This window comes from Malus sylvestris, chromosome 11 (genome assembly GCF_916048215.2).
Source record: "Malus sylvestris chromosome 11, drMalSylv7.2, whole genome shotgun sequence".
Taxonomy (NCBI): domain Eukaryota; kingdom Viridiplantae; phylum Streptophyta; class Magnoliopsida; order Rosales; family Rosaceae; genus Malus; species Malus sylvestris.
The window spans coordinates 3,122,997-3,150,599 of record NC_062270.1 but is presented as its reverse complement, the minus strand read 5'-3'; the positions used below and the strand labels follow the sequence as shown (position 1 = coordinate 3,150,599).

Here is a 27,603-nt window from a genome sequence, read left to right as displayed (position 1 = left end):
GGCAGAGAACTTTGGCAAAGTTATCTGTGGTACCCATGAGCTATTGTTGCGTGTGGGAAGTGGGTGATTGAACAGTAAGATTCATGTGTTTTCTACTTCCCCAGAAGTCTTTGACAGAATGCCCATAATTTCCGCAAAGCTGAGTGTGCGTGTGACAGGTGCTGACAAGGCTGGAAAAGTAGGTGCCTCTTCGATTTCTGAGATCGGCCCTCGTGGTCTCTAGGGAGCCCAGCTTTTGAGAAAGCGAGCGCCTCTTCGATTTCTGAGATCGACCTTCGTGGTCTTTGAGCAGCCCAACTTTTGAGAAAGCAAACGGCTCTTCGATTTCTGAGATCAACCCTCGTGATCTCTAAGCAGCCCAACTTTTGAGAAAGCAAACGCCTCTTCGATTTCTGAGCAGGCGCCTCTTTGATTTCTGAAGCTCCGTCGAGTGCAGATTTTTATAGAGGCTGGCATTAAGTTCCAAAGCACACTTGAATCTCCACCAGTAGAAGCTTCATTCTTGCACTTCTAAGATCTTGATTTGTCCGACCTCTTCTCTCTTCAACACTTTTGAAAATGTCTGGCCCCTCCGACCGTCGTTTTGACTTGAACCTTGTTGAAGAGGCAGCCCCGCCTTCTCCAGACAACATATGGCGCCCATCCTTCGTCTCCCCAACTGGTCCTCTTACCGTTGGGGATTCCGTGATGAAGAATGATATGACCGCTGCGGTGGTGGCCAGGAACCTTCTCACTCCCAAAGATAACAGACTACTTTCCAAACGGTCTGATGAGTTAGCTGTTAAGAATTCGCTGGCTCTCAGTGTTCAGTGTGCAGGTTATGTGTCTAATATAGCCCAACGCCTATTTGCTCGAACCCGCCAAGTTGAATCATTGGCGGCTGAAGTGATGAGTCTCAAACAGGAGATTAGAGGGCTCAAGCATGAGAATAAACAGTTGCACCGGCTCGCACATGACTATGCTACAAACATGAAGAGGAAGCTTGACCAGATGAAGGAAACTGATGGTCAGGTTTTACTTGATCATCAGAGATTTGTGGGTTTGTTCCAAAGGCATTTATTGCCTTCGTCTTCTGGGGCTGTACCGCGTAATGAAGCTCCAAATGATCAACCTCTGATGCCTCCTCCTTCTAGGGTTCTGTCCAGTACTGAGGCTCCAAATGATCCCCCTCCGGTGCCTTCTCTTTCTGGGGCTCTACCGACTGCTGAGACTTCTCCTAAGCAACCTTTGTGAAGGCTCCCTCTTGTGTGTTTATTTTGACTCATGTATATGTACATATTTGTAGCTTATCGGGGATATCAATAAATAAGCTTTCCTTCATTTCAACGTATTGTGTTAAATACACCAAAGCCTTCTTCGCTAAGTTCTTTGAATTTTCTTTTGTTGAAGCTTGTATGTTGAAGCTTTCTGAGTGGAGCATGTAGGTTGGGGTAGTGTTCCCTTAATTTCCCGAGTGAGGAAAACTTCTTGGTTGGAGACTTGGAAAATCCAAGTCACTGAGTGGGATCGGCTATATGAATCTTAGAACGCCATTGTGCTCGATCCTGTGTCATGTCCTTCGTTAGATCCAAGTACTCTAAGTCTTTTCTTAGAGTCTCTTCCAAAGTTTTCCTAGGTCTTCCTCTACCCCTTCGGCCCTGAACCTCTGTCCCATAGTCGCATCTTCTAATCGGAACGTCAGTAGGCCTTCTTTGCACATGTCCAAACCACCGTAACCGATTTTCTCTCATCTTTCCTTCAATTTCGGCTACTCCTACTTTACCCCGGATATCCTCATTCCTAATCTTATCCTTTCTCGTGTGCCCACACATCCAACGAAGCATCCTCATCTCCGCTACACCCATTTTGTGTACGTGTTGATGTTTCACCGCCCAACATTCTGTGCCATACAGCATCGCCGGCCTTATTGCCGTCCTATAAAATTTTCCCTTGAGCTTCAGTGGCATACGGCGGTCACACAACACGCCGGATGCACTCTTCCACTTCATCCATCCAGCTTGTATTCTATGGTTGAGATCTCCATCTAATTCTTCGTTCTTTTGCAAGATAGATCCTAGGTAACGAAAACGGTCGCTCTTTGGTATTTCTTGATCTCCGATCCTCACCCCTAACTCGTTTTGGCCTCCATTTGCACTGAACTTGCACTCCATATATTCTGTCTTTGATCGGCTTAGGCGAAGACCTTTAGATTCCAACACTTCTCTCCAAAGGTTAAGCTTTGCATTTACCCCTTCCTGAGTTTCATCTATCAACACTATATCGTCTGCGAAAAGCATACACCAAGGAATATCATCTTGAATATGTCCTGTTAACTCATCCATTACCAACGCAAAAAGGTAAGGACTTAAGGATGAGCCTTGATGTAATCCTACAGTTATGGGAAAGCTTTCGGTTTGTCCTTCATGAGTTCTTACGGCAGTCTTTGCTCCTTCATACATATCCTTTATAGCTTGGATATATGCTACTCGTACTCCTTTCTTCTCTAAAATCCTCCAAAGAATGTCTCTTGGGACCCTATCATACGCTTTTTCCAAATCTATAAAGACCATGTGTAAATCCTTTTTCCCATCTCTATATCTTTCCATCAATCTTCGTAAGAGATAGATTGCCTCCATGGTTGAGCGCCCTGGCATGAACCCGAATTGGTTGTCCGAAACCCGTGTCTCTTGCCTCAATCTATGCTCAATGACTCTCTCCCAGAGCTTCATTGTATGACTCATTAGCTTAATACCCCTATAGTTCATGCAATTTTGTACGTCGCCCTTATTCTTGTAGATAGGCACCAAAGTGCTCGTTCGCCACTCATTTGGCATCTTCTTCGTTTTCAAAATCCTATTGAAAAGGTCAGTGAGCCATGTTATACCTGTCTCTCCCAAAAGTTTCCACACTTCGATTGGTATATCGTCTGGGCCTATTGCTTTTCTATGCTTCATCTTCTTCAAAGCTACAACCACTTCTTCCTTCCGGATTCGACGATAAAAGGAGTAGTTTCTACACTCTTCTGAGTTACTCAACTCCCCTAAAGAAGCACTCTTTTCATGTCCTTCATTGAAAAGATTATGAAAATAACCTCTCCATCTGTCTTTAACCGCGTTCTCTGTAGCAAGAACCTTTCCATCCTCATCCTTGATGCACCTCACTTGGTTTAGGTCCCTTGTCTTCTTTTCCCTTGCTCTAGCTAGTTTATAGATATCCAACTCTCCTTCTTTGGTATCTAGTCGTTTATACATATCGTCGTAAGCCGCTAACTTAGCTTCTCTGACAGCTTTCTTCGCCTCTTGCTTCGCTTTTCTATACCTTTCACCATTTTCATCGGTCCTCTCCTTGTATAAGGCTTTACAACATTCCTTCTTAGCCTTCACCTTTGTTTGTACCTCCTCATTCCACCACCAAGATTCCTTTTGGTGTGGGGCAAAGCCCTTGGACTCTCCTAATACCTCTTTTGCTACTTTTCGGATACAACTAGCCATGGAATCCCACATTTGGCTAGCTTCCCCCTCTCTATCCCACACACATTGGGTGATTACCTTCTCTTTGAAAATGGCTTGTTTTTCTTCTTTTAGATTCCACCATCTAGTTCTTGGGCACTTCCAAGTCTTGTTCTTTTGTCTTACTCTTTTGATATGTACATCCATCACCAACAAGCGATGTTGATTAGCCACGCTCTCTCCTGGTATAACTTTGCAATCCTTACAAGTTATACGATCCCCTTTCCTCATTAGAAGAAAATCTATTTGTGTTTTTGACGACCCACTCTTGTAGGTGATCACATGTTCTTCTCTCTTCTTAAAGAAGGTGTTGGCTAAGAAGAGATCATATGCCATTGCAAAATCCAAGATAGCTTCTCCATCCTCGTTTCTCTCCCCAAAACCATGGCCACCATGAAAACCTCCATAGTTGCCTGTCTCCCTGCCCACGTGTCCATTTAAATCTCCTCCTATAAATAACTTCTCCGTCTGAGCAATTCCTTGCACCAAGTCTCCAAGATCTTCCCAAAATTTCTCCTTCGAACTCGTATCCAACCCTACTTGAGGTGCGTACGCACTAATCACATTGATAAGTTCTTGTCCTATTACAATCTTGATTGCCATGATTCTATCTCCTACCCTCTTGACATCTACAACATCTTGTACCAAGGTCTTGTCCACGATGATGCCAACACCGTTTCTCGTTCTATTTGTGCCCGAATACCAAAGTTTAAACCCTGAGTTTTCTAGATCCTTTGCCTTACTACCAACCCACTTAGTTTCTTGTAAGCACATAATATTTATCCTTCTCCTCACCATAACTTCCACTACTTCCATAGATTTTCCCGTTAAGGTTCCTATATTCCACGTTCCTAAACGCATTTTGCTCTCTTGAACTCTACCCTTCTGTCCTAGCTTCTTCACCCTCCCCCGTCTAATAGGATCAAAGTACTTCTTTTGTGTGTCCCGGGTAAAGTTGATAGGAGCATATGCTCCCAAACAACTTTGAGTGGAGTCGTTCGAAAAGAAGTTTCTATGGCCCCCTTGCTCATTTAACACTGCATCCGGGTGCCGATGGAGATACAGCGACCCTTGCTCACTTATCACTGTGCTCGGGCCACACAGCGCGCCACTTACGGGTGACGCCCTAGCTTTAGCGCGATTTTGTTCTGGATTCATTTTCATAAGGATTCGACGTGATCATGGAGTGCCGGCTGTCGACTACCTGACGCCCTCCCCCTCCTCAATAGGTTTTGCGAAAGAATTAGGATCCTCTCCTCTTCACATTCTCTCCCCTCCCTCCCCTCCTCTCCTTTCTCACATTCATCTTTTTCTTTCTCTCTCTCTAAAGAAGTCAACACCAGATGTTAATGTGACTTAATCGTGACCGTTCAAATAAAAAGAGATTAAAAAAACAAAGAAGAAAATTTAAAGGGAAAAGAATCATACTCCTTCGCAAATGGGAGGGCAGAGAGCCCACAAGTAAGGTGGAGCGTCAAACTTGAAGATGGTGCTACATTTGTTTGCTAACTAATGCTTTGGTGGTTGGGAAAGCAGAAGAAGTAGGGACAGTTGAAAGTATAACTTGTTTCGTTGGAACTTCAACGTTAAGGATGCCACCATCTCACTTTTCCGTCTTTGGATCCATGTTGGCTCTAAATCATACAAGTGGTACGAACTGTGACGTTGGATAAATAACTCCCACAGCCTCTGTGAAGTACCCCACAGGTAGTCGGATTAAAGATTCCATTTGGGATTCTTGTTGTAGGAAGCACTTCAGAAAACATTTATGTAATTCAAAAGAATTTTTAAGTTGTTCCGCCAAAAATATTTAGAAGCGCTTTTAGTTGTCATAAAACACTTTTAGCTCTTTCGAGAAAAAACTTCAAGCAACCTCTAAGCTTGTTTTAGCATTAATCATTTGACAATCGTTGATTGACACGAATCTCACCCTATCTACAATAATTAACAGCTCACAATTACTTACACATGCGTGAATGACTGCATTCACCAAACATTGTGATTTCCGAATTTGATATAGATTAATTTCTCTTCTAATGCGAAATTTGTCACTTGCATGAAAATTTTAGGTTAAGATGTCATACTATCATATCCAGCTAACGTGAAAGATTCCCATCTATCCGAAAGATTGATATTTGGCTTAAAACATACCCTTTTGCTTGTATAATATAACGTAGCTGCAAATTAATTCTACCTAAACTCGCTTCTTTTATCAGTCAGATGATCATGACTTATAGGTCATGTTAATTAGTAGTTAAACCAAATTATTATTTATGTGAAAAAGATGATGATTATAGGATGTGTCATCAAATTCAATGATATATTTGATAAATTAAAAAGTAAAATTAAAACTAAATAAGGGGACAGACCAGTAGCACAATTTTTTTACAGAACTTTTGACACACGTTTTTTGTGGAGCTCACTTCGTAATATATTTTAACGACCCGAACCGTTTATTTTTTAGTCTTTCCTCAAAAATCATGCCTACCAAAAATCATCCAAGTATGAAACCATATAATCGATGGATTGAGAGTTTAGGGTTTCGTTGTAGAACCGTATTTGTTCATTTTTTTCACTACAAATGAATATCTTAATAATTTTGAATTTGTCTAATTTTTTGCAAAGATAATATATGATGATGTTCTAAACGATAAATGAGTCGGTTCTTTAAAATACAGTACATAGAAGGTTCCACAAAAAATTATAGAAAAAATGTGGTGCCACGCTCTATTAAATAAATGATAAAGATCCATCTAACGTATGCTTTAGTCCATGAGATTATGAGCACTCCATGGCTTTCTAACTAATGAGAAGCGAGCACTTGGCGGTCACTCTTAACACTCCAAGACATGTAATATTATGCATCTTGACTATTTCGTCATTATTTATACAAATCTCTCTCCCTATTGTTTCCTTTACTTCTCCGGAAACCTACATCATTTCGAATTCTCCGCCCGTCGATACTTATATGCTCCCCCATCTGTCCGTCTCGGATCACGAGATCAAATCTTCTGTACACATACATTGCAACTGAGCAAAAAGAAAAGCCTAACAAACTCATTTCTTTTTTCTTAAGCATCGTTAATATTATTACTAATTTATTTTGTTTTACGTGATCTTATATCATTGAATTAGAAAAGAAAAAAAAAGGTAGAAAAATAAGAAAGCCAGTGTTTATAGGATTGAAGAACTCTAATGCAACTGGATTTTCCTTCTTCTCTCCCACGTTTTTCGCAGAACCCTTTTCGTTTTCCGTGTGGAGAAACAATTCTGAAGGGTTGCTGATTATTTTTTGGTGATAAATTTGATGGCTGCTGCATGATCCCACCATTTGGTATGGGGCTGTGGGATTCATTGGTGGGGAACGAAGTTAAGAAGTTCATCAAACGAAAAGATAGTGATGCAGGAGAAGCAGGTTTGGAAAATCTAAATGCACATCATTCTGCATCTTAAATATATATATATATATATATATATTATATTTACATATTATATTTCTTTTGTGATCGGTTATGTTTACTAACGAAAGGCTTGGCGCAAGGCCGAGTACAATGGTATTCGAGTATTCATACAAACGATACCTCTTAGTGGGATAATGCTTGGTTTCTGTTGTTGTTTGTGATTGGTTCTGTTTCTGGTGTGGCTATTGCTGCTTCAGTTTTTCATTCTTTTCTGATGCACATTGTTTGCCGGGTTTTGTAGTATTTTTTTCCTTTAAATTGTTCTTTTCTTTTTTAAATATGTTGGTCAAATGCACTTTTTCATCTGTTTGTGCTGTAATTACAATGGTTCGTCTGGTTTTTTTTAATATAATAATTTTCTGTTTATTTCAAGAAACATAAACAGAAGACACTTCTTGCGACCCTCGCAAAGGAGGGAGAGCCTTGTTGGCGTTTGCCTTTTTATTTCAAGAAAAATAAATAATAGAAGAGTTTGATTGAATGCTTTGATTTGGTTGATAGTATTCAACAATGCAAGAAATTGTTCTTTGTGAGTACTGAAACAATCGGCAGGACTCACCAAGCAATATGTTATATCTTGATGTTTTCTTGTCAAATTAGTTAAATTGACGAAAGAAAACCATATGTGGTTGTTTCTCTTGATTTTCTATCTCTTCAAGTTCTTGTAGTTCTCTTCTCATTTACTGCAAATTATCAGGTCGAGCGCTCGAAGAACTCCGAGGCTCTATATACAATGACCTCCGAACATCAGAAGGCGCCAAGCGCCAACAGCAGCGTTTTTGTGGTCCGGTTGTGGCTATGTCCTTCAATTTCATAGTCTCTGTGGGGATCATCCTTGCAAACAAACTAGTAAGATCCTTTTTACAGTCACTATGCTTTGGCAATTTCGCAGGGTCAACAGGCTTTCGTTCGGAAAGAGTTCCCGAATATTTATGTTTGATCCGATCTTAATCACTTGCATTTCTCTGCTTGCAGATAATGGGGAGAGTTGGATTTAAGTTCCCAATCTTTCTCACATTGATCCATTATGTGACAGCATGGCTGCTTCTCGCCATTTTCAAGTCGCTCTCAATTCTTCCGGTTGCTCCTCCTTCGAGAACCACTCCTTTCACTTCTCTCTTCTCCTTAGGCGCGGTCATGGCTTTTGCATCCGGTCTTGCAAACACCAGCCTAAAACATAACAGGTTCTTTGTGAGCTTTCTTTCATCTTTTACAAAAATGGTAGTGATTTCACACTCCCATTTTCTCCTTCTGCACTCCTCCCTTTGTTTATGTCCCTAGAAATAGGGGGACGACTGCAGAGAGAGAAAGGGAGTGCGAGAATCAGTTCCCTCACGAAAATCAGCTTGTTAGAAACGTATAATGTCCTGTTTCCTCACCTTGATCTGCTTCCTCCAGTGTTGGCTTCTACCAGATGGCTAAAATTGCTGTCACTCCTACCATTGTTTTCACGGAGTTCATTCTCTTCAGAAAAACCATTTCTTTTAACAAGGTGAGTAAAATGGTTTACGATTCAAAGAAACATAAATTTTTGGTTTTCAATTTCCTATCTCAATGGTTGTGTTGAGCAGGTTTTGGCTCTAGCTGTAGTCTCAGCAGGTGTGGCAGTAGCAACTGTAACAGATTTAGAGTTCAATTTATTTGGTGCTTTGATTGCAATTGCATGGATAGTTCCAAGTGCTGTAAACAAAATCTTATGGTCTAATCTTCAGCAGCAAGGCAATTGGACCGCGCTCGCGTAAGAATTCTCTCCTTAATTACTTCCTCCTCAAACATGATCAATGAAGCAATCAGTCAAATAACACACCCCCTCGAAAATTACAATTCTGATGTGGAACTGTAGGCTGATGTGGAAGACAACCCCGGTCACGATATTCTTCTTGCTGGCTCTGATGCCTTGGTTGGATCCACCAGGCGTCCTACTTTTCAAGTGGGATTTCAGTAACTCAACCGCTATTCTTACATCAGCAGTCCTTGGTTTTCTCCTCCAATGGTCCGGAGCTTTGGCACTCGGGTGAGTCTGTTTTCGCCCTTTTTTTCCGCTTACATTGGTGAAACTCATCCTAATCTTAACCCGACCCATTACCTCTTCCTCCCTCACCGCTAATGCTAACCGCGAGGGCTTCGTTTCCACAGTTTGGATTTACTCTTTCTTGTTCTGTGTTATATGCAGGGCAACCTCAGCAACTTCCCACGTTGTTCTAGGGCAGTTCAAGACATGTGTTATACTACTAGGGGGCTACCTTATATTTAACTCGGATCCCGGCTTTGTGAGCATTTGTGGGGCTGTCGCAGCTCTCTGCGGAATGTCTGTTTACACGTCGCTAAACCTGAAAAAGCCGCAAGACAGCACGAGCAAACAGCTCCCAAAGCAAAGCTTACCGACGTCAAAACCCAAAGCCACTGACGGAGAAAGTGTAGAGACAGAAGTAGAAGATACTGCAACTGTTGTCTGAAGACAGAACGCCAAGCATCAGGCCTACAAAACCCTTTTTTTTTGCGTCTGAGGGATGGAGAGGACACCACAACATACCGTTGTCTAAACTTGAAACCGAAAGTAAGAGGCTTTTAAACTTTTTTCATGTGATGTAGGGAAGAGAGATGAGGCAGAAGAGTATAGAGTATAGTTAAGTACAGTTTTTAGATATAATTGACCAGAATATCATATTAGTTGATTAACAATTGACGCACTACAAAGCTTAAGGATTAAAAGCGTAAATCCTTGAAGAACAGGTAGTCGGAATTTATTAGTTTTAGAGAGAAATCCCAAAAGGGGTTTTGATTAAGATTGAAAATGATGATTCCATGGGAGCCGACCAATGACTTGAATAACATAATTACAACACTTTGGGATAAAGGCCTTATGAAATTAAAACGACATTCATCAAACGACAAACCAAAAATTCGATTATAATTACAGAAAGCATAATGCGTTTTTGGAAGTCTAAACGACCTCGAATGGCTAAAACGAAGCTAGGACGCTAAATATGTAAATTTCCGTTGCGTTCTTTTTTCTTGTTAATTTTAAAGTGCTTCCTTTTTCTGTAGTTTTACTCCTAAAGACTCACCTAAATCTTGTCCTACATCAACAATGAACTTTACTGTATGTCCCAAACAATTTACAGGCATAAATTTAGTCCCTAAAACATGAGATTTGTGAGACATACAAGCTCAAATCATGCCACATTCTTCAATAGAAGGCTCAGTTTGCAGAAGAGTGACTTATAAATCAATGAAACGCCGTGAATGAGTGAGCCAGAAGCGTCTGCCAGCCTACCTCGAGACTCTGCCTCTCCCGAATTGCAACGGTTGGCTCATCATGAAGCATGTCTTCAAGTCCGAGAGTTCATATCTTCCTTGACTTATACCTGTAATCCTTGCACAAGATGACGTATAAATCGTATTAATCTTCTCTGTATCGTTTCAAATTTTTTGAACGTTCCAAATTGAACGAAAGTTAAAGGGTGCAACAATTAGGGAGGGGGCAACGCATTTTCCGACAGTCTACTTTCTTAAAATATTATACATTCTTTCATTTTTCTTGCCTTTGCTAATTTTAAGCAGCTGTTCATATATACACTCAGACTCGCAACGTACTGCCTGGTTGGAAAGGCGGAGTCGTTCGACCGCGACTGACAAGATAAGAAAGTGGACCATCTCTAATAGGAATTACCTTGGCTATTTAAGATTAAGGAGGAGCTCGTTCTCAAGATAATCTGTAACCGACTCACGAAACTTCGTGATTATAATCAAAGTCGTTCTTATTATAAATCACTTTCTAAAGAGTATCTCTGCAAAAAAAACAAAAAATCCATAAAATATGAGATCTTTTAGTCATCAAAGTATATAAAAACATATGGACAAATTGAGTAAAAGAACTACGAATAGTCTATCTATTTGCTATTGTTGGTTGACTAAATGATCTTATTTTTATTTATTTATTTATTTATTATTATTTTTATTTTTTTTGCAGATATAATCTTTACAGAGTGATTTATAATATGAGCGGTTTCAATTATAAACATAAAATTTGGTAAGTCGGTCACAATGTATCTTGAGGAGGAACTCCACCTCAATCTTAAGGAGCCAAGCCTTTCTCTATCTGATATCCAGTGATATAATTGGACCTATTTGAAATAACTGGCTTTTTTTCACAACCTATTTTACTATTGACTTTGTGGCAAATAATATACATTTGGTACAAATACAGCTTGAAATTTTAACAATTCCACAAATGTTTTATCTTTATTTAATAAATAATTTCAAGAATATAAGTCAAACCTAGTAGCGTGGACTTATAACTAAGCCGGACATTAAAGTTATTGGTTTTATTTGATGAGTCAATAATTCATTGTAACTTCATATTGAGGTCAAATTAAGCATACCCTAAATCCTTGAAACCTCACCTCCAATAGGTGGGTAACAAATCACGTTGAAGTGAATGACATAAAGATTATACTTGGTATATTAGCATCTGTACATATGCTATGTATGTGGTTCTTAAAATTTTGAAAATAAAATTTATAAAAGAGAAAATCTAAATGTTTTGGTAGCTAAAGTTTTTTGGTGACGACTTTCAAACAATGTTTGGTCACTGAAGAGGTTGTTCATATTTTTAGTAATTGTTTTTAGGTAACGATTTCGTCACTAATAGTTTGTTTTATTTAGGAGAAAAACATCGAAGAGAGGGAGGTGGGAGAAAAGATTGGGACAACTGATATGGTTACATGGGTGTGAGGGAAAGAAAAAAACAATAAAATTATTTTGTGTTTAGTTTTATTTAGGTTATTTTTCTTTAGCTTAGTTGATAGAGATAGAATTGTCTGTTTATCTTCTCGCAATTGACAAAGAGAATTCTATTAAATAGTAGAGATAAATATCAAATCTCATTTTACCACAGTGGCAGAAAGCATCAACGTCTATGCACTATGATGTGGATATGATCTCCTCCCTCATAACAACTAACAATATACTCCACCACAACACTATCGTTTGTAAAAAAAAAATAATAGAGATAAGTAGAGTGGAATGACAGTTGTAGGATAAATTAATAAAGGACGGTAATTACCAAAAAATAATAATAATAAAAGTTAAGCACCGTGGAAAGTTGAGTCACCTTTTGTTCTCTTTGGCTTTAATTGGGTGTTCATAACTTTGTTTACATCTTGTACTCCAAGCCTCTAAGTAATCGTTCTCTATCGTCTGGATCAAGGCAAGAACATGTTTATAGTTGACTTTTTATTTTCTTAGTTGGTTTTTTCCATTTGAATTTTGTTTTGAAGTCTGATGATCGTGTTTGGTTGGCTAGTTTTGATGGATATCAAACCATCTCCAATCCTTGGAGTAAAATTTAAAAATTTTAGCCCAAAAAATTTAGGTTTTAACTCAAAAACAGATTTGCTACTCCAACACTTCTAATCTAAAATTTTAGCCCTAGATTATAAAAGAATGAATTTAGGCTAATTTAAAAAAAAAATTATGTAGACTATCCTATCATAAAAATATTTAAATTTCGATAAATATGAAAAAATCACTAAATCGATACATGAAACTCGTGAAATACTATGGAAGAATATGAAAATCATGATACAGATGTATAAACGCAAAATACATGAAACACACTAGACACACATAACACATATGAAGCACATATAAAACACATGATAGGAAGAAAAATTTGGAAATGGGAAGAAATGGTAAAAAGAAAAATTGGAAGAATTGTAGGAGAAAAGTGAGTTTTGTGTGGATGTTTAAACAAATACATAGGTATTTATAGAGTTTTTGGATGAATTTTAAGTTAAATAATTTTTTTAATTATTTTAGCTGTTGGATTTAAATTTGGGCCGTTAGGTCTTTTTATTTTTACCGTTAGATTTGGTTACATTCGATTTCAACCGTTGAATTCAATAAATATATAAATATAAAACTAGAAAAAAAAATGAATGTAGAACGGCCTAGTTGATTCAAGTCGTTCGATCAAAAAAGTAGCCGTTACCTGCTGACACAAGTGACCGACATGCCCACGTGGGTAGGGCCATGTCGTTGCCTGCCCTTGACTCGTCGCTCACATGCGCACGTCCGACCTTTGCGTTTGGCGTTCAAGCACCCGTTTCCACTCTCACTGGTGGGCCCCACATGTTTCTTTGGGCTATTTCTTGGCCTGAATCTAGCATTTTTTTCGGTTTTAGCTTCTAACTTCAAATTAGAACTAGGGTTGGAATGGAATGGGTGAGGGGGAATAGAAGGAAAATTATAGGTTTTACTCAAAGGGTTGGAGTTGGTCTCAATAACCAGAGACCTGCTGAAGTGGAGGCAAGTGATTGGAGAAGCCAATTCCAGCTAGATTTACGACGCAGAGTTCTTAACAAGCTGTAAGTATTGTTTCAAGTAGATACATAAACAAAACCGGTTACAAACTTTTAATCGAAAATTACTGGAAATACAATACAAGGGGTTCCAAATCTTGTTATATATACTGTTTATTGTCTTTTTCGTGTCCCGGTTTCGATTTTTATTAGTAGCTTGTGACTAGTTACGTTTGTTCATGTTTCCCTATATGTTTCATCACGTGAGACAATTTATTCACTGATTTATAGCCCATTTGGAAGTCCATTTAAAATGGCTGAAAGCGTTTTAGGTGAAAATATTTGGAAGCAATCATTATTGAATATGCAAGTAAATTCTACAAAAATACTTAAAGTATTTTCTGAATGAAGCATATAACTAGTGTTTCTTGCATAAAACAATTCAAGTGTTTTTGAAATACAAAAATATTTTTTCTAAAAGCACTTTCAGTCATTTCAAAAGCATCTCGAAATGGGCCCTTAACTTTTGTTTGTTAATCATGGACAATGACTTATTGAATATATTGCACACAAAGAATTGAAACGTTTAATTGCACACAAAGAATTGAAACGTTTAAGAGGCTCATTCCGTTCGAGGGCGAGGAGGGATTTGCTTGAACTCGAGAGGATTGCCGGAGGGCTTGAGGAAAGGATATATGTTGCTGCCTCAAGCCAGGTACTTCCAGAATTCCTGGACTTCAAATCACCTTTGTCTTTGCATTGCAATATTGCATATGCCTAGATCTTTATTTTTCAACTTTATTTGTAGGCTTTTTAGCCAAAATAGTCACAAAATTGTCATAACTTCTCACTGTGGTTCTTGAGATTTAAAATTGATAGAAGTGGTCTCGGAGATTGTCCACCTTCAATTATTTTGATCATTTTGTGAAAAGTCTACGTTAAATTGAAGAAACCACCAGTTCAAGTAAAATGGTTGATTTGACAAAAATACCCTCAATTTGACGGAGATTTTTCACGGAATGATCAAAATGATTGATTTAGACAATCTCATGGACCACTTTAACCAAAAAGCTGTATTGTGGATAGCTTTATAATCAAAATTGTGTGTGAATCTCTCTGTTTTTTTTTCATTTTTTTTTTCAGCTGGATTATCTATGGAAAATTTCTCTCAAAATGCTCACCATGGAGATGAAGTCTCAGACCGCACCACCCCCCTCCAACCTGAAACGCTATCGCGTCTTTGCTTGACTTTTGTGTCAAAAATGGTCCCCTAGCAAATGCAACTGTGCATGGAGGTTTCAGAGTTTCAGAAGCTCAAATGATACATATATAGTAGCAAGAAACATCTGTTTGTAATATGCATAAATATTAATTAATAGGGTAGTCTTTTTCACATACCCATTTTTACCTCACACACTTCGATCTTCAAATCGAATGAATTGAAAACGATAATTAACAAGAGTATGTGGAAGGTAAAAATAAATGTGTCGAGCACTTTCCAATTAATGTTCTTGACGAGCAGTGCTGGCTTCTCGATTGAGTTTGAGGGCGAGCAATTTGTGCAATTTGATTACCTTGTTTTTTGTTCGGGCTTAGAAAATGGAATTAGATGCATGGGATTGGTAATTATGTTACAAGAGGCTAATCACAGCGTTTAAATCATGTCCCACACTTTAGGACAGACAAAGTGCAATTGAATTCCTAGTCAATGAAAAAGAGTGTTGACAAAACAATGCATTGTTCCTTAAGGTACTTACTTGGGTTCAATAATTAAAAGGCTTATTTTTAGCTAGATTTTTTAAAATTTGATTTTGATCTGTAATTCAAAAGTCAACTCTCTACTCCTGAAACTCAAAATTCTCTACTTTGACTTGTGGGTTTCTCTCTTCTTCATGAAACTCAAAAGTTGCCCCTTCCTAAAACATATGTGCTATCCCACCACGAAATAAAACTATGTCACACGTGCTAATTAATTTAATTATAAATCTTCATTATGCCTTAATCTTCAACAATAAAAAATATTAAGATGAAAAGAAGAAATTAAGAATTAAATTTTTTTTGGTTCCTGTGCTTGAGCTACAGAGATAAAAAAAAAAAGGGAACTTTAACAAAAAGCTCCCGATACTGCTCACTTTAACGAAAAACCACATTTCTACACTAAAAAGTTAATCCTGGTACTATTCACTTTACCCTTTATTTTGTCCTTATCATTAAAACTCAAAGTTTTCAAACCCTTTTCATTAGTTTTCCTAAAAAAAAATTATTAGCCTGAAGCACCAAATCAAACCCATGTAACGGAATTTACAAATTAAGGCAACATGAAACAAATTTTGAGTTTTATAAAGTACAATGACAACTTTTAAATTTCAGAGGAAAAAATGAGATCAAATCAAGTTACAAGGGACAATAAGTAAAGCAAATTTTGAGTTTCATAAGTAGCGACGTTTGAGTTACAGGAAGCAAAGTATGATTAAAATCAAGTTCCAGAAAACGTAGCTAAAATAAAAACACCACATTTCTAACCAACCAAACAAATAGAGAAGCCAATTCTCAATGTACAAATTACAATCGTATAATTCGACATTTTTCTTGCTATCATCATAATATACAGGTGAGACATCAGAAAAGGAAAAATTGATAAATCCCACCCACCTCTAAAGTCTTATCATCCTCCTCAGTTTTCCCACCAAAATATTACTTTTCGAATTAAATTATAAAAGGAAAAAGAAAAGACTAAGAAAAAAAGGGATAAAAGCTGAGCACTGGGAAAACCCAAACCTCTGTTCTTTCAACTTCAGATGGTCACTCAAGCTGGTATTCCAAAATTTTCTGGGCAGCATTTCATATATACACTCAAAACATGCCAGATATCAGATACCCAGTTTAAACGTGATCCTCGGAAGATGTGTCGTCGCCTCTCGCATGTATTTCTGCCAAAACAAAAGATACCTAATTCCAATTTGTCTGTGTTTGTTGAGCCTGGTGATAAGGAGCGGACTGGGGTCCTTTCGTTTCAGCAGCTCCCGCCACAGCTGGAGACTGTTGTTGCAGAAATGTCGGAGAAACAATAGTTTGCCCTGGTGGATACATCCCAGGCATGCCACCGTGACCAGCCTGCATAGGTGAGAAGGTGAAACGCGGCCCCTGAGTAAGGTTGTACATGGAACTCATCTGCAAGCGGGATACATCTTGTCCTGGAGCAGGTATCCACACAGATGAGCCTTCTGTCTGCACACACATTACCGAAGGGAACTGTATTAGTCAGAGAACCCAAAGGTACACTTTATAAGAAAAATATGACGGAAAATAAGTAATATGACGGTCAGTCTAATATATTTCATAAAGATGACACCCCACATAGATTCAAGCTTTCTTGTCCTGCAAGGAAATTAAAAACTTCAATTATATGGAATCAAAGACCAACCAGCTGTCCAGTTGTGTAAATATGATTTTCCTTCAGTTGAGATGCTCCATGATCTTCATTACCAACAGAGCTTCCAGATGTAACTGTTGGACCCGGAACATAACCACCAGCGGTGGTGATAAATGGACCACCAGATTGAAAACTGTATTGTGTTGGATTTCCAGCATTGGCACCAGGCTTGAGATGCGGAAGAGAATACTTAACCCCGGAAGCAGCTGCCCCTGGTGGTGGCAATGGTAGAAAAACATTCCCAGTAGAAGGCTGTGGAGGAAAGCCGCCATTGTGACTTAAGAACTGCTGCATATGTGGCATATAATACGGAGAGAGATAGTGGCCGTATGGGTAGAAATTTGGGGGATAAGTCTGCCTGTACATAGGAATGGACTGCTGAGAGACAGCTGCCGAGCTTGGCAGGGGTGGAGTTGAGTTCGGGCTAGGCACAGCAGCAGGATTGTCACCCTACAATATGAATTACACAGATCAGAACATACAATGACAACAAAAGAAACTTTATCCGGAAAGCTACACTTCAAGTACAAATTTACTCTTAGTAATCAAAGGACTTACAACAAAGCTTGGAAGGCGGGCTGTTTCATGAGCCGGATTATCATGCCCTTCGACTTGTAATAGTTGGCTCCCTAGCATAGGGGGAAAGAAACCCAGACTATAGGTCGGAGCATTTAAAGCTGTTGGGTTCTGGTGACCCTCTGGTGGCAACTGCGAGTCCTGCTTCGGCAGTTCAAGTTTTGAGTTTGTACTTGAAGGTACATTATCTAGAGGTGGTAAGTTTTCAAGCGCATCGGCTAAACTTTCAGAATAATCTCCTTGAACAGAAGAGGATACAATATTATTGCTGCATAAAAATAAAAATAAAAGGCGAGATGAGCAAAATTTCTCAAAAAAATAAATCCACTAGATAAATATAAATACTTTATACTATGGAAGATAAACCGTGATTAAACTATTTGGGTAGAACTTTCAAACTTATGTTCTCTTATCACTAAACAGAAGAGAAAAGCACATAAATCACACATCAAACAAGCCAAAACCAGAGATAGGCATAAGCAAAAATCACCAACCTAGGAGAAGGTTCTTTAGCAGTTTCATCAGTATCCTGGGAAGACTCAATAGCTCCCATAGAGAAATTATCGGAACCAGTACCCTTAACAGAGTCTACTCTCACTCCAAAAGGAGCATCGATACTTCCAAAGGTCAATACATTTTTCAAAGCTTCAGGCACTTGGATATGATTTGGGAAAGTAACATGTTTTGCAACTGAGACTCTCGAGTCATGAGGCAAGTGAGAAGTAGCTTCAACAGCATTTGTTCCAACCTCCGGTGCGACCACTGTTTAAGAAACATAAGTGAAAAACCTACTAACAAAAGTAATGAAAGATGCTAAGCACAAACAAGGATACCAACGACAGATACTAAACACAACGAGTATTGCAAAACTGTGACAGCATATACTGAGCACACACAAAGATAGCAATAACAACGACAACATTATTGCTGATAAATTGCTGATAAAGAAATTGCAGATGCAGCACATGCAAGGATACAAATTATGATTGACTAACAAAATTGAGGGGAAAAGAAGGAAAACTCAAGTCTGAAGAACTTTCCTTGCAGTCTAAGGTAAAAAGAACATACCCAGTGCACAAGGCTCCCACTTTACGCAGGGTCTGGGAGAGGTGAATGTCGGCTAGCCTTACCCCCATTTATGGAGAGGCTGCTCCCAAGTCTCGAACCCGAGACCTACCGCTCATGGGCGAAGGCACTTGCCAACGACAACATCCTTGCAGTCTAAGGTAAATTGATGGAATAGGTACAGGGGGGCAGAAAACCAGTGTAGAGTTTTCGGGGACTTATGCAAGCATTGCCAGGGCGTACATTATGAATTAAATCACTTTCAATGCATGCAGCACACGTGAGAGCATGATGATAAAAAGCAACTCTTAGTCTGTAACATATCAAAATACCTTTGGCAGGAACATTAGGCTTTGACTGCGACTGTTTATCACTATTGGAAGGCATCTGGGCCAAGGAACCATCATGCTTAATATCTCCATAGTTTTCAGCCACCTTGCAATCATTTGAAGTCTTTCCGTTTTGCACAGAATTAACAGATCTTGGGGTGGTTTTTTCACTGTTGGACAACTCTAAACCAATAACATTACCAGAACCTTTTTGGATTCCTTGAGTATGATTTGACAGATCAGGATCAGATGCAGAGGAAGGAATGGTTGAAGCAGGGGCAGTTGTAGCAGAAACTGGGGTCTGGTTAGGTATTGACACAGACTTTTCATCATCCAGTGAGCCAAAGGTAGGTGTAGATGCCACAACAGCAGGAGGAGGTGCTGCAGCCCCTGAGTGTTTTACAACTATAGCTGAAAATACTTCACGAACATTGTTGTCAACATCTGTAGGGGATTTGGGGGAGCCAACATGTGTAGAATTTCCATTTGGCAGGCTTTTTAGCCCATTTGGTGAGCCAGTTGAAGCTCTGTATATAGAGATGTATATCATAAATTAAAAGGAAAAATAAGACCTAATATTCTTCTTAAGCATGCAGTAGGGTTTGGGCTAGGACACAAAAAAATTCCTCAAATATTCAAAAAGCGTTTAAAAGATTGGCAAAAGCTTACTTTGGGCCTGGAGCTGGAGCAGTATTTTTTGTTTTCTGAACTGGCTTAACAGGAGAGGGCATGGGACCTCTATCTGCAAAGTGATTGGCCCCATTTTCCCTCCGAGCAGAATAATTCCTCCCACCACCAGCATCTGAAAGTTAATTCATAAAACAAGGTAATAAATACCAATAAAAGCATCTTCACATCAAGATAATGAAGAAATCCATACCAAGAACAATACCGTCACAAAATCTAGAACTAGCAAGATATTACAACAACAACAACAACAACAAAGCCTTTTCCCACTAAGTGGGGTCGGCTATATGAATCCTAGAACGCCATTGCGCTCGGTTTTGTGTCATGTCCTCCGTTAGAACCAAGTACTCTAAGTCTTTTCTTAGAGTCTCTTCCAAAGTTTTCCTAGGTCTTCCTCTACCCCTTTGGCCCTGAACCTCTGTCCCGTAGTCACATCTTCGAACCGGAGCGTCAGTAGGCCTTCTTTGCACATGTCCAAATCACCGGAACCGATTTTCTCTCATCTTTCCTTCAATTTCGGCCACTCCTACTTTACCTCGAATATCCTCATTTCCAATCTTATCATTTCTTGTGTGCCCACACATCCCACGAAGCATCCTCGTCTCCGCCACACCCATTTTGTGTACGTGTTGATGCTTCACCGCCCAACATTCTGTGCCATACAACATCGCTGGCCTTATTGCCGTCCTATAAAATTTTCCCTTGAGCTTCAGTGGCCTACGACGGTTACACAACCCGCCGGATGCACTCTTACACTTCATCTATCCAACTTCTATTCTATGGTTGAGATCTCTCTAATTCTCCGTTCTCATGCACGATATATCCTAGGTAGCGAAAACGGTCGCTTTTTGTGATCTTCGCTAGATTGCTCCGATCATTAGTGTGGATAAGTATATAAATGGATATAGATAGGAAAGCAAACACAAGATGTACGTGGTTCACCCAGATTGGCTACGTCCACGGAATAGAGGAGTTCTCATTAATTGTGAAGGGTTTACACAAGTACATAGGTTCAAGCTTTCCTTTAGTGAGTACAGGTGAATGATTTAGTACAAATGACATTAGGAAATATTGTGGGAGAATGATCTCGTAATCACGAAACTTCTAAGTATCGGAATGTGGTATCGTCTTGACTTGCCTTATCTGTCTCACAGGTAGATGTGGCATCTTCTCTGGAAGTACTCTTCCTCCATCCAGGGGTGGTATCTGTAACTGGTGGAGATGCACAAGGTAATGTATCAATTTCACTTGAAGCTTACTTGTAGTTTCAGGCTTGGTCAAGCGCGATACAAACCATGTAGTAGGAGTCCCTCAAGTTGCCGAGCTAGGGGATTTGCTGAAAGAGGTGACAGACAAGGTAAGCAATCAGAGCTCCGGCTGATTGTTCACATTCTCCCTATCTTGCAGGCAGCATGAAGGATAAAGAGAAGAAAAATGAGAAGAGATGATATGGGATACTTTTGCTTTTGAATAAGTAACTTTCCACAGGCTTATTCTTGAACTGAGCTGGAGGGTTTTCTGGTTTCCTCCAGAGTATAAGGCCGACTGAAGAATTTGAGGGTCAAAACAAGTCCATCAAATCTAGAGTACGTTCGACCCTACTGATATGGGATACTTTTGCTTTGACAGAGTAATGGATGTATCGGCACGTATGCTGTTACGCTTGTCTCCACATGCTTCCTTGTATCCTTCTCACTTGCCCTATCTGTTCCTCAGGCAGATGCGGTATCTTCCCTGGAAGCATAAGATGTTGAAGATGAGTACTCGAGAGCAATGCCAGGTAAGTAAGTTCCAGGCAGTCAGTTCCTGGCTGGAAGCTTGATTCCAAGTGCTGACTGATTGCTCTCTTTCTCCTTGTCTTGCAGGTAAGAACAAGGCCAAAGGAAAAGACAGGGAAAAAGCATGATATGGGATACTCTTGCTTTTAACCCTGATGATATGAGATATTCTTGCTCTAGTATAACTTGTTTGCAGAGGTATTATCGGGGGGAAAGAAAGCTGAATATTTCGAAAGGCTTCGTTGAGAGTGCCCTCTCATATATGAGGAAGGGTTGAGCATTTTTGCAGGTCTGTCTGTCCGTTGGGGATGGAGGTTGACATATATAGGAGTCTCCTTAACAACAAGTAGTAATGCTATTCCTTTACCCTGTCAGAGCACTTTGAAAAAGTGGTCTGTGGTATGTGGAAAGCTGATGTTGCGTGTGAAGATTACAGACAGCTTTATCCAAGGAGATCCGGCTCTTGTAGTTGGGAAAGTGTTGCCTCTTCGGTTTTCGAACAAGCAATCCTATCAGGGATCTGGCTCTCGAGATTCGGAGAACGATGTCTCTTCGATTTTTGAGAAAGCAATCCTGCTGGGGGTCTGGCTCTCGAGATTCGGAGAGCGGTGTCTCTTCGATTTTTGAGAAGGTAATCATGTTGGGAGTCTGGCTCTCGAGATTCGGGGGGCGGTGCCTCTTCGATTTTGGAGCAAGCAATCTTGTTGGGAGTGTTTTCTCGAATGTGAGTAAAGGTTGGGCCTGTTTGCTAGTCTACCTTGCCACGAAGCACAGAGGTTGACACACAGGGACTTTCCAATTATCCAGCAATGGTACTGTTCCTTTACCCTCTCTTCGATTTTTGAGAAAGTAGTCATGTTGGGAGTCTGGCTTTCGAGATTCGGAGGACGGTGCCTCTTCGATTTTGGAGCAAGCAATCTTGTTGGGAGTGTTTTCTCGAATGTGAGTAAAGGTTGGGCATGTTTGCTAGTCTACCTTGCCACGAAGCACAGAGGTTGACACACAGGGACTTTCCAATTATCCAGCAGTGATACTGTTCCTTTACCCTTGTGGGTAATAATATGGGGTAGCTAGACCTTCAAAATTTATGTGTCTAAACTTTGTTAGTGTTGTTTCTTTGCTATTCTTTTACCCGTCTTGGTCAGAGCGATGTAGTGGAAGCTGCAAGCTTCACGTGCTCAACTTTGGCAGAGAACTTTGGCAAAGTTATCTGTGATACACATGAGCTACTATTGCGTGTGGGAAGTGGGTGATTGAACAGTAAGACTCATGTGCTTTCTACTTCACCAGAAGTCTTCGACAGAATGCCCATAATTTCCGCAAAGCTGAGTGTGCGTGTGACAGGTGCTGCCAAGGCTGGAAAAGTAGGTGCCTCTTCGATTTCTGATATCGGCCCTCGTGGTCTCTGAGCAGCCCAACTTTTGAGAAAGCAAGCGCCTCTTCGATTTCTGAGATCGGCCTTCGTGGTCTTTGAGCAGCCCAACTTTTGAGAAAGCAGACGCCTCTTCGATTTCTGAGATCGACCCTCGTGGTCTCTGAGCAGCCCAGCTTTTGAGAAAGCAAACGCCTCTTCGATTTCTGAGCAGGCGCCTCTTCGATTTCTGAAGCTCCGTCGAGTGCAGATTTTTATAGGGCTGGCATTAAGTTCCAAAGCACACTTGAATCTCCACCAGTAGAAGCTCCATTCTTACACTTCTAAGATCTTGATTTGTTCGACCTCTTCTCTCTTCAACACCTTTGAAAATGTCTGGCCCCTCCGACCGTCGTTTTGACTTGAACCTTGTTGAAGAGGCAGCCCCGCCTTCTCCAGACAACATATGGCGCCCATCCTTCGTCTCCCCTACTGGTCCTCTTACCGTTGGGGATTCCGTTATGAAGAATGATATGACCGCTGCGGTGGTGGCCAGGAACCTTCTCACTCCCAAAGATAACAGACTACTTTCCAAACGATCTGATGAGTTAGCTGTTAAGGATTCTCTGGCTCTCAGTGTTCAGTGTGCAGGTTCTTTGTCTAATATGGCCCAACGCCTATTTGCTCGAACCCGCCAAGTTGAATCATTGGCGGCTGAAGTGATGAGTCTCAAACAGGAGATTAGAGGGCTCAAGCATGAGAATAAACAGTTGCACCGTCTCGCACATGACTATGCTACAAACATGAAGAGGAAGCTGGACCAGATGAAGGAATCTGATGGTCAGGTTTTACTTGATCATCAGAGATTTGTGGGTTTGTTCCAAAGGCATTTATTGCCTTCGTCTTCTGGGGCTGTACCGCGTAATGAAGCTCCAAATGATCAACCTCTGATGCCTCCTCCTTCTAGGGTTCTGTCCAGTACTGAGGCTCCGAATGATCCCCCTCCGGTGCCTTCTCTTTCTGGGGCTCTACCGACTGCTGCGACTTCTCCTAAGCAACCTTTGTGAAGGCTCTCTCTTGTTTGTTTATTTTGACTCATGTATATGTACATATTTGTAGCTTATCGGGGATATCAATAAATAAGCTTTCCTTCATTTCAACGTATTGTGTTAAATACACCAAAGCCTTCTTCTCTAAGTTCTTTGAATTTTCTTTTGTTGGAGCTTTGTGAGTGGAGCATGTAGGTTGAGGTAGTGTTCCCTTAATTTCCTGAGTGAGGAAAACTTCTCGGTTGGAGACTTGGAAAATCCAAGTCACTGAGTGGGATCGGCTACATGAATCTTAGAACGCCATTGTGCTCGGTCCTGTGTCATGTCCTTCGTTAGATCCAAGTACTCTAAGTCTTTTCTTAGAGTCTCTTCCAAAGTTTTCTTAGGTCTTCCTCTACCCCTTCGGCCCTGAACCTCTGTCCCATAGTCGCATCTTCTAATCGGAGCGTCAGTAGGCCTTCTTTGCACATGTCCAAACCACCGTAACCGATTTTCTCTCATCTTTCCTTCAATTTCGGCTACTCCTACTTTACCCCGGATATCCTCATTCCTAATCTTATCCTTTCTCGTGTGCCCACACATCCAACGAAGCATCCTCATCTCCGCTACACCCATTTTGTGTACGTGTTGATGCTTCACCGCCCAACATTCTGTGCCATACAGCATCGCCGGCCTTATTGCCGTCCTATAAAATTTTCCCTTGAGCTTCAGTGGCATACGGCGGTCACACAACACGCCGGATGCACTCTTCCACTTCATCCATCCAGCTTGTATTCTATGGTTGAGATCTCCATCTAATTCTCCGTTCTTTTGCAAGATAGATCCTAGGTAACGAAAACGATCGCTCTTTGGTATTTCTTGATCACCGATCCTCACCCCTAACTCGTTTTGGCCTCCATTTGCACTGAACTTGCACTCCATATATTCTGTCTTTGATCGGCTTAGGCGAAGACCTTTAGATTCCAACACTTCTTTCCAAAGGTTAAGCTTTGCATTTACCCCTTCCTGAGTTTCATCTATCAACACTATATCGTCTGCGAAAAGCATACACCAAGGAATATCATCTTGAATATGTCCTGTTAACTCATCCATTACCAACGCAAAAAGGTAAGGACTTAAGGATGAGCCTTGATGTAATCCTACAGTTATGGGAAAGCTTTCAGTTTGTCCTTCATGAGTTCTTACGGCAGTCTTTGCTCCTTCATACATATCCTTTATAGCTTGGATATATGCTACTCGTACTCCTTTCTTCTCTAAAATCCTCCAAAGAATGTCTCTTGGGACCCTATCGTACGCTTTCTCCAAATCTATAAAGACCATGTGTAAATCCTTTTTCCCATCTCTATATCTTTCCATCAATCTTCGTAAGAGATAGATTGCCTCCATGGTTGAGCGCCCTGGCATGAACCCGAATTGGTTGTCCGAAACCCGTGTCTCTTGCCTCAATCTATGCTCAATGACTCTCTCCCAAAGCTTCATTGTATGACTCATTAGCTTAATACCCCTATAGTTCATGCAATTTTGTACGTCGCCCTTATTCTTGTATGACTCATTAGCTTATTACACAGAATATATATATGTATGTATTTAACAGATAGAAAGTTTACCAGAAGAGAAGTTAGAAGAATAATTCCCTTGGCCGCCACCCCTAGACACTCGCCTCTGTGTGCCTGGTGGCATTCTAGAATCTTCAGATGCTCTGCCTTTTGAGTTCTGGAACAGTAACAGCTATTAATTATAAACTAGCCTAGCTAGCTTCACATAGTACATGTGCAAACAAATGAAAAGACGATAGAAACATATTAACTATTACTATACTAAAACAGCATTGATAAATAAGGATGCATTACTGGATGTATATATCCTTATAGACGAACAAGATATTTACCTCCTTTCTCCGATCTTTTCTACTTTTGACCTCATGAAAGGTATCTGCAACAGAAACAATATGTTCATTAGTTTCAGGAGTTAGGTAACTTTTGGTAGGTGCTTCGTGCATGAAGCATGAGTGTTATGCATGACAAGTTCTACAAAACAATGATGAGGAAGGACACAAGTAGAGATGGACAAGGCAATCCATAGGCAGTAAGACAACTAAAGGAAGAATCCGACTCAGGCAATATGCAGTAAGACAACTAAAGGAGCAATCCGCCTCAGACATGTAGATACCAAGTCAAATTCTCTAAGGATATATGTGGCCCAAGCTAATCGTGAATCCCAAATATTTCAATCGCTTAAAACAAAACGCAAGAATAATTTACATGCAAACTAGGAACTTATGCAGTAACATGTCACCATAAATTATTTAAGGAAGCACATGTATTAACAAAGTAACCCAATTTACTATCACAGATATGAGTCCACCAATAAGAATGTCCCATCAAAACCAAGGTGCATTATGTGACAAATAATACCATATCTTACTCGAAAACCTATACTTCACAGAACTACTTTGCAAGATTAAGATACAAAAGAAACCAACTAATGAATTCAACCCCATGATAACCAGAATTTGGCAACACACGCGTTCATACAGATAAGCGAAAAAAAAAGCACAACAGCATTATTAGAATAGTCCTAATGGTCAATGCAAAAACAAAGACATTACAAAAAGTTATCTTGCACTTTGACAACAATTTTCCTGTCAGTGTATGCTTTCAAATCTTAGTGAACCGTGAAAAATAAATATTCTGCGAAGAAAATAATATGGCGAAAATGATTCTCATTAACTTTTACCAATTTTTGTAAGGGGGGAAAGCTAAATTTCACGTTTTTACATTTATAGGGTCGGAATTTCAGATCATTCAGTGCAAAAACTAGCATAAAAAAACACAAACTTTAAACACACTCCTTCCCCGACCCAGTCCGCAGCAGCCAAAGAGAACTAAAACAAGAAAAACAACAACGATGCTTCTTTTCAACTACTCAAACACTTTTCCACTTCATAAATTTGAAGTAAAGGTTTTCAATTTTCTTTTCGTATCTTCAATTTTCTTTATTTTTTGTATCTTCGATTTTCTCCGAAAACAGAGACGAACCCATTAAAGAAAAATCAAAACCCAGAAAAACCCATTGATCACAAGGCAAAAACAAAACAAACCCAATAAAACTATGCGCCAAAAACACAGAACCCAGAAACCCATCAGCCTAAAACCTAATGCAAAACACAAAACCCATGCATAAAAATAGCCCCTTTTTTATTACCTAAATACAAGAGCTTTTGAGCGGTCTCGTTGGGATCCATAGAGCACTCCCTGAGCACGGCGTAGATTTCATCGTCGCCGTGCTGCTTCCCGGTCATATCTCTGATGTTCTGGATCGTGAGCTTTACATTGTCCGTTATTGAAACCCTAGTCTCCCCACCGCCGCTCATGGTCTGGTTTGCAGACAGAGATAGAGAGAGAGAGAGGGAGGGGAAGGAGAGAGAGTGTTTCTTGTGTGTGTTTTGGTGTTTTGAGAGAGACTTTCGGTGAGAGACAGAGGCAGCTCAAATAATAAATAGGTGGGGTTTTTTAAATTTTTTTTTTTTTTTAACAAAGGATAGTATATACGAGATGGCTCAGTGTCATAAATTCATAATAGAGCGGTTCAAACTTTCGTTTTTGGAGAATCAAATTTAAGAATTTTTATTTATAAAGTGAGAAAAAAATGTTGATAGACCGTAATATTAAGTTGCGAAATAAAAACAGTATCTAATATTGAAAATGAATTAAAAAAATTATATAGGTGTGCGGAAGGAATTGGGAAATTTATTCGGGGCTTGGGCTTTTACACGGAGAATCTTGGGAGACACGGATTTCGGATTTGTGTGTTGTTTGCTGGGGAATTGAAAGGAAATAGGCAAAAAAGGTAAGAACAAAGAGAGAGAAAGTGACAGGAAAAAGGGTGATTGGATGAGAGAGAGAGCTGTGTGTGTCTTTACTTTGTGACTAGGGATTGAGATGTAATTGGGATTTTAGGGGAGGTCCAAAAGGGATAGTGAGGAAAACAGACCACGTTTGATGTGGGAGAATTAGGGTTACCCTACTGAATTATATAGATTAGAATTGTTGTGATATTCTTGGATTTTTATGTATTTTCT

The 27,603-nt window shown here is 39.9% G+C and overlaps 3 protein-coding genes across 3 annotated transcripts; 2 read left to right on the top strand and 1 right to left on the bottom strand.

Annotated features, from left to right (window-relative positions):
* The first annotated feature begins 558 nt into the window (after positions 1–558).
* On the top strand, positions 559–23,633 carry LOC126589398 (uncharacterized). Its single transcript, XM_050254675.1, has 2 exons — positions 559–817; positions 23,125–23,633. Exons 1-2 carry the CDS (start codon positions 559–561, stop codon positions 23,538–23,540), a joined length of 675 nt encoding a protein of 224 aa, XP_050110632.1. The 3' UTR covers positions 23,541–23,633.
* Positions 6,321–9,635, top strand: LOC126589396 (nucleotide-sugar uncharacterized transporter 2). The gene is made up of 7 exons (XM_050254674.1): positions 6,321–6,903; positions 7,647–7,798; positions 7,925–8,133; positions 8,348–8,441; positions 8,521–8,687; positions 8,793–8,963; positions 9,123–9,635. The coding sequence occupies exons 1-7, from the start codon at positions 6,807–6,809 to the stop codon at positions 9,403–9,405; spliced, it is 1,173 nt and encodes a 390-aa protein (XP_050110631.1). The 5' UTR covers positions 6,321–6,806; the 3' UTR covers positions 9,406–9,635.
* On the bottom strand, positions 15,752–27,012 carry LOC126589395 (GBF-interacting protein 1-like). Its single transcript, XM_050254673.1, has 9 exons — positions 26,727–27,012; positions 25,411–25,454; positions 25,130–25,235; positions 19,327–19,459; positions 18,661–19,184; positions 17,758–18,025; positions 17,246–17,531; positions 16,679–17,137; positions 15,752–16,482 (listed from the first exon to the last, which is right to left on the bottom strand). The coding sequence occupies exons 1-9, from the start codon at positions 26,893–26,895 to the stop codon at positions 16,204–16,206; spliced, it is 2,268 nt and encodes a 755-aa protein (XP_050110630.1). The 5' UTR covers positions 26,896–27,012; the 3' UTR covers positions 15,752–16,203.
* Between the last annotated feature and the right edge of the window lie 591 nt (positions 27,013–27,603).